General features: G+C 32.8%; 1 protein-coding gene across 2 annotated transcripts; it reads left to right on the forward strand.

The window, feature by feature from the left end:
* The first annotated feature begins 2742 nt into the window (after positions 1 to 2742).
* On the forward strand, positions 2743 to 9791 carry LOC112747172 (coatomer subunit delta). 2 transcript variants are annotated; one of them, XM_025795166.2, is made up of 12 exons: positions 2743 to 2903; positions 3146 to 3196; positions 3878 to 3917; positions 4597 to 4820; positions 5251 to 5490; positions 5585 to 5747; positions 5925 to 6229; positions 7473 to 7668; positions 7763 to 7916; positions 8220 to 8282; positions 8388 to 8484; positions 9497 to 9791. In XM_025795166.2, the coding sequence occupies exons 2-12, from the start codon at positions 3194 to 3196 to the stop codon at positions 9584 to 9586; spliced, it is 1575 nt and encodes a 524-aa protein (XP_025650951.1). In that variant the 5' UTR covers positions 2743 to 2903; positions 3146 to 3193; the 3' UTR covers positions 9587 to 9791. The 2 variants fall into 2 exon arrangements, with proteins under 2 accessions (XP_025650951.1, XP_029148206.1); XM_029292373.2 differs by lacking the exon at positions 2743 to 2903 and having other exon boundaries at positions 3042 to 3196.
* Positions 9792 to 10148: the final 357 nt, after the last annotated feature.

Consider the following 10148-nt stretch of genomic DNA (forward strand, 5'->3'; position numbering starts at 1 on the left):
AAACCACCAAGAACACAATTTAGAAAACTGCTATAACATCAAAATCACCAAAATCTTCAATACCTAAGCTCAATACACGAAATCAGATTTGAATGAGAAACTGGAGCTAAAATTTCGAGTTACTCACCAAACTAATCAAATAGAATTGAAGAGGAGGAAATTAGCTTCACATGGCCACAAATGATGCGGCGATCGGAGTTTCGAAACAAAAGTTATTTAGGTTTGAAGTTGAGCTAGGGTTTTCTTCTCCCTTCTCTCTCTTCTCTTTCAATGTGCTCTCTTGATAAAAAAGGGAGAATATGTGCTGAAATAAGTGTGTCAAGAGTGTGTGTAGGTTTATGTAGTATGGGCTTGGGCTTTGGGCCTAACATGGGGCTCCTTTTAGTGATTTTTGGCTCGTTTGATCTAACCTTGGGCCAAAACCTTTAAGATAAGTGTTTGAGTTTCATTCTAAATATATTTTTTTTTATCATTTTCACATTTTCAATTTTTCTCACTCGTAGTACCAGACAAATTTAAGCTGATACCAAAAATTTTAATGCTAGTACGCATTTTTTCCAAAATCATTATATTTTCACGCTCAATTTAATTTTCTTAACTCAAATTTTACCAGTTAAATTTCTAAATTATAAATTCTAATATTTTTACATATTATAGGCGTCTTAATCCCAATAAACGTAGTTTTTATTAATTAATTACTTAAATTTAATTTTCTCGGGTCTTACAACGGCTATCATACCCACACTTATCTAGAAGTCGTTCGTGACTATTTCTAGTAGTTCTCCTCCCTTAGCTTTTCTTGAATATTCTGTTATTGGAGCTACCAATAAGGTTGCTGCCTCCACCTATCATGATCCATTCAAATCATGCTTAACAACAACAAAAAAGAAGGAGAGCAGAGAAGAAGAAAGAGAGTAACTTCTAAGAGTGGACACAACCATTTGAAACTCAAATTAGGGATTAGGGTTATAAACCGCTACATGGACTAAATTGAGTTAAATAGTGATAATAGTCACGTCATATAGTCGTTACTTATCCAGCATGGCATCCCTCTGTACACGTCATCACTCTGTTAAGGAATATTTTCTAAAAAGTATTTCAGGAACGACCGTGAGTCACTTTTGTTAAATTCAAGGACGATTTTGGGGCCAATCTAAGTTTAGGGACGACTTTGATTTGTAAGTTCAGAGACCATTTTGAGATTTAACTGTATTTAAAATTATTAATTGTTGCACATCACAAATGCTCAAAATGAATATGCTCATTATAGATAGATCATAAATAACACACTTAGGCTGCGTTTGGTTAGTGTATACCAAATGACATAGACACTAAGACATAAATAAAAAAGACATAGACACAAAATACATGTATACATATTTTATGTTTGGAACACAAACATACAAGACACATAAATTATTAAAAAGTCTATAATATCCTCATCATCTACTTTCACCACCACCGTTGCCAGACTCCTCATTAACCTCAAAATATAATTAACAAAAAATTTCAATAATTTCAACAATAAATTCAATCATCAATGGCAGCAAAAATTCTATTTAATAATCAATTCAACAATTTTTTCAAGAAGAAAAATTAAAACAAATCTAAAAAAGAGTGGGCAAGGAGAAAGAGTAGGAGAGATGTGGCAGTGAAAAGGTGACAGGAAAGAAGTGAAAGTGACGGAATCAAAGAGAGAGAAGAAGAACAGCGAATCTAGAGATAATGTGAAAAATGGATCTGAAAGCAACCATGACAAAAGGCAACAAGGACAGCAACTGTGATGAAATAGAAGCGAAGAACAAAGAAAAAAGAGAAAGAAAAAGGAGGGAAGGAAGAGAGGCAACGGTTGGTTGGAGAAAGGGAGGAGAAAGGTGAAGATGATGGTTTGGGTGTGAGGGAGAAAAGAAAGAAGAACTAATGCAGAGAGAGGGAAAGCGTGAAAAATGGAAGAAGGAGAAAGAAGATCTGTAAAGGGTATAATTGAAAAAAAAAATAGAAAAAAATTGTGTCTATGTCTAAAAATTTGTGTTCCACTCCTTGGTCCGTTACACAAATTTTGTGTATTTGTGTACTTGTGTATTCATTCGTGTCTGCTAAAAATTCGTGTCTCAGCAAACAAACCATAAACCTGTACCACCATATTTATGTCTCAGTGTTTATATCTCTCAAACCAAAAGCTACCCTAATGACTAATATCTTCTTCTTCACCATCTACAGTATAAAATAAAAATGTTTAGATACCACTAGATTTTAAAAAAAGAATTAAAAAGATCATTTATAAAATTGAACAATGCTAGGGGTCAGCAATTTTTGTGATTGTTAGCCATCAACTAGCCATCAATGATGATTTGATGGTATGAGATTGGTGTGAGATTTCATCCAATGGCTCATCTTCTTCTGCTGGTTACATGCTAGCCAAAATTCAATAAAACTGCTGGACTTAGACTTTTCCTATAAATTTTTTAGTATGTTTGGCATATGTTTTTAAAGCAAAAGTAAAATTGTTAAAAATATCAAAAAACATTTTTTTAAAATTACAATTCTTCTTATTTTTAAAAGACTTTTTTTACTTAAATTTTTTTAACATAATACATAAAAATTATTTTTATATTATGAACCCAAATATAATTAATAAATAAAAAAATTATATAAAATATCCAAATATTAAGTTTTTTTTTTAAATATCTTTTGAAACAACCCCGCTTAAATAAATTTTTTAACTCTCACAAACAAACTCTTACAAAAGAAGTCATATACTTCGAACGTGCAACAACCCCGGTGTTTCTTTTTTGTTAAGTTATTGTATCTCAACTCAGTGTATGATTTTTCCGACTTTAATTTAATTGCGTGTTTCAAGTCCCAGATCCGCATTTTTCCAATTTTCAGATTGTGTTTTTGGGGTAACGTTCTCTCTCTCTCTCTCTCTCTCTCTCTCTCTCTCTCTCTCTCTCTCTCTCTCTCTCTATATATATATATATATATATATATATATATATATATATATATATATATATATATATATATATATATATATGATCGTGTCTTCCAATTCTGCGTGCGTCACAGCATTTTTTATAACACCATTTCGCATTACATCATCTGATACTGACTCTCTTTGGATTTATATTTTTCTCTTTGGCAGCTTTCAATTCAAGGCAAGAAGCACATTCCTCATCCTAAAGATTAAAAGATGGTAACACTTCTTATAACTGCATCTCTGGACTTGTTTGTGTTTTTACCAACTGTTTAATTGATCATTGTAATGTATCTATGTATTTATTCAAATTATTTTACTTATGTTATTTTCATAGAATTGTTTCGAAGGTCTTCTAGCTACGCTAGTTTCGTTAAGGTACTGATGAAGTGTTTATTTACGTGTCGGTGATATGGAATTTACAATGTACCTTGTTATACAGATTTATTTTTATTATTTCTTGGATGTCTGCTGATAAATTTGGATCCTTTGAGTTGTTTACCACTTTGATGTCGAATTTAGCTTTGAATCTTTAACCGACTTGTCCAAGTTGCTCGAGTTGATTGTATGAGCAATTTAATTGCTGACTGAGTGCAGCTAAAATGGTGACATTGATAGTTAGAAGAGCAAATTTCAGCTATTATCGTAATAATCATGGATAGTTTAGATTAATAGTTATTTTAGATTAGGCGAATAGGCGACCGCTTTGGGGAAAAAAAATTACATGGCTTTGTGTCCCTATCTTCTTTTATTCTTTGTTTTTTCTTTTTTATCTCGTTTTCTTTTTTTAATGTGAAATTGAGAATGCTATATTATATTCTTGTTCTCTTTTATGTGTTCTTGACTTTGGTTTACTCCTGTTAAATAATTATTTCAAGTGTTTCTCTTTTAATCATTCAGGTTGTCCTTGCTGCATCCATATTGCACAAATCTGGTAAAGGTGAGTACATTGTGGCCCTCCATCCCCAGGCTCTTTCCATACTTATTTTTTAGCTTATTTGTTTGCTAGTTTATCTGGCTTGCCTCCTATTTATGTTTAGAACCTGAAACATGTGAAAGCAATTTTTGTAACAATAACTATCTATATCTAGACATGAGTTCATCTTCCTTTACACTAATTGAATTTTGAACGGAACCTATCATTTAGCATTCAGGAATCAGGATACTTAAGAAAGTAGCATAAGTATCTACCTTTGGTATTTGTTTTGTGTTCCGTCATTGCTGTTTGTTTCAATAATATGGTTTAGATCATGGTATTGAATGTTTAGAACCAATGTTTTGGATAAGCCTGATTTGGGGAACATATTTTGTTAAATGATGTCTTCTATCCCTGTAAACCATCTGCTGCTAACTTCCATACCTATTTAAACCTTTTCCTACTTCCTTGATTCAATCTTTTACCAGTGAATAAATGTGTTTCTTAATGTTACATCTTGGTAATTTTGCGGTTGTTTTGTTTCTCATTTTATTTTATATTTTATATTTTGGGTATCCTAGATTCATTTTTAGTTTGCAAACCGCAGATAAGTCCTGAATTGATGTTGAGTCTGGTATTGCTAAATTATTTTGGATTCAGCATCAATGCCCTTATGCTGATAAGCCTTTTACTTCTTTTGCAGTTTTGGTTTCTAGACAGTTTGTGGATATGACTCGCATGAGAATTGAGGGTCTTCTAGCAGCATTTCCCAAGTTGATAGGAACTGGAAAACAGCACACGTATGTTGAGACTGAGAATGTGCGTTATGTTTACCAGCCAATGGAGGCACTGTACCTGCTTCTTATAACAAACAAGCAGAGCAACATATTGGAAGATTTGGATACTCTAAGAATTTTGTCGAAACTTGTATCCTTCTTCTGAACCTATATGTTTGGTAGATATTAAGTATGTTCTTAAATTTCAATTGGTTAGTCTTCTGGATATGTGCAATGTCAGTTTTGTCCTTGAACTTATACAGCTTGTTCGCCTAAATCAGTTATTTCATTGACTTTTTCTATGCCTTGTATTCTAAGTTTCCTCTCTTTCTGTTGTTTTCCCTTTTAGTTCTAACTTTTAGTGGTAAAATATTTTGGTACATGACTTTGCATTCTTACTTCGGAGGTTGCATTTAGTAACATTAATCTTTATAGTAAGGTTCAGAATGGTTCACATTTGACCAAATGGTTTTTGGGATGGGAGGATATTTTAGCTTTGATCTCTGATTTGGAACCATTGATGAAATTTCTGTCAAAATTTAGCTTACAATTAGTTTATTCCTTAATCATCAACATTTTAGGTACCTGAATATTCTGACTACTTTGAAGAAAGTATTTGCAAATGTGCATTTGACCTGATTTTTGCATTTGACGAAGTACTCTCTCTTGGGCACAAGGAAAATGTGACTGTTGCACAAGTTAAGCAATACTGTGAGATGGAGAGTCATGAAGAGAAGCTGCACAGACAGATGAGGGAGGACAAGATTAGAGAAGCAAAGGATGAAATGAAAAGGAAAGCTAATGAGATTGATAAAAACAAGGTATGACTGGATGTGATTTTCTTTTTAATTTTTGTTTATTTAAATTCTAATAGTGTGCATCATTTAATCAAAAGGCAATTCATGTAATATACAGATTATAAAGAACAGAGGTGATAATTATAAAGGAGGGTTTGGCCCATTACAGTCAATGGGCTCAGGAATATTTGAGAATAGCTTTAATGATACAAGCATCTCCAGCAGTGGAACTGGTTCCAGATTGAGTTCTGATGTTGATTCCTTTTCTACCAAGTCTAAAGGTCAGCTTTCATCGTTTTCATGAATGCTTCTAGAATGCTTCAAAATATATTTAGTTAAAAGGACATCGAGCATCATCTAGTTCGTAAATTTGCAATGTATTCTATGTTTGGATTTACATGTTGCACTATCAAGAGTTTGTTCTTTTCATTTATGTAATCCCTTTTTCTGTTCCTTAGCCCGCCTAACTTCAGCTGCCACTGCTCCACCAAAGGGTCTTGGAATGACGCTAGGTAAATCTAAAAGGACAAACCAGTTTTTGGAATCACTGAAAGCAGAAGGTGAGGTCATTGTGGAAGATGTTCGGCCAACGCTTGGCAAGTCTCAGGCAGCTGCTCCACCACCTACTGATCCCATCACTCTAACGGTTGAGGAGAAACTAAATGTCACACTTAAAAGAGACGGTGGAGTAAGTAACTTTGATGTTCAAGGTTCATTGTGTCTTCAGATTCTTAACCAAGAAGATGGACATGTTCAAGTTCAGGTATCACTTTCTCTGTGTGTGTCTCAGCCTCAATGTCTGTCCACTGGGCTTGTTTCCTGCTGGTTTGACTAATCTAAGTAGTCTTTTTGAGTAATTAATTATTCTGACTTTTATCCAGAAACAAGAAAAGAGAAATTACTTATGCCTTTTCACCAAATCTCACTGGTAGTCGGGTAAAGAAGTGCATCGTGCATGTGTAACAGTTATTCCACTCGTTAATTATTTTGCTCTCTGATGTTGTTTAGACGGTTTCCTCATTCACTGTTGTCATGTTTGGCATACTTTACAAACGTAATTAGCAGTGATACTTTAGGTAAACTATTAAAGGGAGGAAGAGAAGGGAAAATAAAATGGGAAGGGACCAAATAGCAGTGTAATTATGTCAAAAAGAATTAATTCTAGAAGAACAAATGTTAAAATAATTGCGTTGTGTTTTGTCTATAGTTTGAATATTCTAAAGTAGATTTAAAGAGTTATTGTTTCCTATATAATCTAAAATTACATTTAGATTTTAGAGATATAATTATAAAAAAAGGATATAGCATAATTAGGCTAAGTAGGTGAATGGTTGATACTGTAGAGGTGATAATGAAATTTCATCTGAACAGTATTTTCACTTTTTAATGGACAAAAGAATCTTCATATTTACTTGGGTTTCATCAAAAGTAGTCTTGAAATTTCCAAAAGTAATTTTGAAGATCTAAAATAGAACTAAATACTAAATGTTACTGTACATTGTCATTTTATTACTATCTAACTTATGTTTGGACAGCCTAAAACATTTAGATGGACAAAAAATAGAAGAGGAAGATAATGAGCGTTAAAACTCCTATTCCTATAGAGTGATAACAATGTGAGTCCTTTGGTTGATCATCAAATTGCTATTTAAAGCATTCCTATGTTTTGATATGAAATCTTTTATAAATGAACACAAAAAATTAAGATATATTTGTATTGTTCAAGTGCAGTTTCCATTTTTCAAAACTTTATTCCTCTGTTTGCCACTTGAAGTTATATTTGAAGTGATTCTCCCTGCAATTTTAAAATGATATATGCATCAACTAAAGTTGCTTCTATTCATGTCCATTCATTTGTACCACAATTCCAACATATGTTGTTCTTGCTCTGATTGTCTTTTAATTTGTCTCGTTATTTTCTTTCATGGCTGGTTTTGAATGGATACATTGATAGGCGAAACAATTCAAAATAGTTGATAACATGCATTTGTGCGTTGTTTTAACAGGTTCAGACTGGTGAAAATCAAGGTGTTTCATTCAAGACACACCCCAACATGAACAAAGAATTATTTGCCAATGAAAATATACTTGGCTTAAGGGACGCCAATAGGCCTTTCCCTACTGGTCAATCTGGCGATGCTGGTATTGGCCTTCTTAAGTGGAGAATGCAAAGCACTGATGAGAAAATGGTTCCACTCATAAGTCAGTTATATCTTAATATCTATAATTGATGTGCTTTATTATTTGTTGTTCTTTGCTCTAAAAACTTATGGTTTGACATGTATGTCTCTTGCAGTAAACTGCTGGCCCTCCTCTTCAGGAAATCAAACTTATGTCAACATAGAGTATGAAGCTTCATCAATGTTTGATCTGCAGAATGTTGTGATCTCAGTACCTCTTCCTGCTCTTCGAGAAGCACCATCTGTTAATCAGATTGATGGAGAATGGAGGTATGGGTTTTTTAAGGCTTCATAATCCCAGGGACAACCTTGACTTGTGTGTTGAATTGAAGTTTTCATTGCATGAGTTTGTTGTTTCATTAGAAATGTTTTTTGGTTTGTTTTAAAGGTTTGCCATCCTTAAAGAACTGATTAGATGCACATGAATTAGAGTGATCTATAAAGCTAATGTTTCTATCATTGGAGGGCCCAAATTATCACCATATGATTTTTCTCTTTTTGTGGTTCTAAATAATTTTATTGTGATAACAATCTTGCTCCTTTTACTTTTCCCCAATAAAATTGGCTTTGCAGGTATGACCCAAGGAATTCCATTTTGGAATGGTCTGTTATTCTGATTGATAATTCAAACCGCAGGTATGTTGCAATTAAGAGTGACATTTTATTAAAAAATGAATTATGCTATGTTATTATCTTTGTATTATCGAATTGCTTTCCGACTATGATAACATTATTTGGCAGTGGATCGTTGGAGTTTGTTGTACCACAAGCAGATTCGTCATCTTTCTTTCCCATAGCAGTCCGTTTTATGGCCACTAACACATTCAGTAACCTGAAGGTTTGTTTCGATTTTATGTTTTCCGCAGTTGGATATATCATCTTATTTCAACAATATGTCAAATTGATCCAATTGAAACTGATACATTTATATGACTGGGAAGGTCTATATCATGGATTAATAGTGTATCTTTTCGTACTTACCTTCAATTCCTATTTACCATCATCATCTTCTGTATTGACTTCTTTCTAACTCTAGGTAATATAATATAGCCTCATAGAAATCTTCTAACTGATAAATGAAATAAAAAGTTGATATAATTTGTCTTGAAATTTTTAAAACTAATGAATTCTTTTTATTTGCTTATTTGAGGATGTATCATTCTCATCATTTTATAGTTGGCACACAATAGCTGAAAATTGAGGTTTAAATAAATGTTTTGTCCTTGCTTCCTAACATATAACGTTACTCCCTACAAAGTTTTTATTTTGGTCTGATCTAAATATTTTTTGAAGATCAGCATAAATGGCCTTTGAAAATTTTATAATGTTTTCATCCTTGTTCGCATTATTTGTGGACTTCTCTTATTTTGTGTTGTCAATTAATTCATAATATGCACACTTATGAAAATTTGGGAATTGGGACTAGAGCCAAAACATTCTACAGAGCAAAACAGAAATGAAGTATATTTATAAGAGTTTGATTATTATGCTATGCCTCGATGCCGTAAGAGTTTATATTGTCGTTCAATTATTTTTTGGTTTTTCACAGTATCCTCCAATTCGACAGGCTAATAATTAATCTGTCGCAGATTGTAGCTCTATTTAAGGGTTTGCCGGCCAATGGGTTGCTATGTTATTGTCATTCAATTACGAGTATTTGTAGGTCTTAAGTTAATGGATGGTTGATTGGAACACTTCCATTATGTGAAGCCTTTTTACATTGATAGTACATCGATATTAAATCCTACTTTTTAGGACCAAAAAGATAATTAAGCTGAAAACCCTGATTTAATGGTTGGGAATATTTTCATTTGACACATAACCCTCTCCCTTGTGTGTTCTGTCTGCAGGTTACCAATATCATACCAGTAAAGGGTGGTAACCCCCCCAAATTTTCTCAGAGAACGCAATTGATCACAGAAAACTACCAAGTTGTGTGATTGATTTTTTAGTTCAATCTACTCAATAACAGTTTTCTTTTACAATAGATGATTCATGATTCATACTTAGGTTTTCACTTGCCAAGAGAAAGCACAAAGTAGGATTTATTGCAAGTAATGAGAAACTTAGAATGTCTCTTTTGTATGTAGAGGCAAATAATTATTCTTATAGCTTATAATTCAAGATTCATCTTATATGCCCAAATGTCTCCATTGCTTTTCATCTTACGTATAATAATATCTGTCATATAAATATTTGTCAACTAAATAATTATCAATTTAGTTCATAAATTACTAATCATGATTATGGATTTCTTGTAAAATTTACATATTTGTTGAGCTAATAATAGAAATTTGATGGATTAATAATTGAGAAATATTATGAATATGAATGAGAATAGTGAATTTTATTTTCAAGAATGACAACGCGACTCCTCAAAATAAAATTGATCTACTTTGGTCTCTATCCTCTGATTCCGTCACACAACGTGGTCCCTGTAGGTATTTTTCCGTCAACTCTGAACGGAAAATGCTGACGTGTCAGGTTCAGAAATGAACAAGG

Source organism: Arachis hypogaea, chromosome 2 (genome assembly GCF_003086295.3).
Source record: "Arachis hypogaea cultivar Tifrunner chromosome 2, arahy.Tifrunner.gnm2.J5K5, whole genome shotgun sequence".
NCBI classification, from domain to species: Eukaryota; Viridiplantae; Streptophyta; class Magnoliopsida; order Fabales; family Fabaceae; genus Arachis; species Arachis hypogaea.

Bases quoted from the DNA above. Each gene is read 5' to 3' on its own strand.
- LOC112747172 (XM_025795166.2), top strand. The intron at 3,918-4,596 runs GTGAGTACATTG...CTTCTTTTGCAG, and splicing joins ATTGCACAAATCTGGTAAAG to TTTTGGTTTCTAGACAGTTT. The intron at 8,283-8,387 runs GTATGTTGCAAT...ATTATTTGGCAG, and splicing joins ATTGATAATTCAAACCGCAG to TGGATCGTTGGAGTTTGTTG.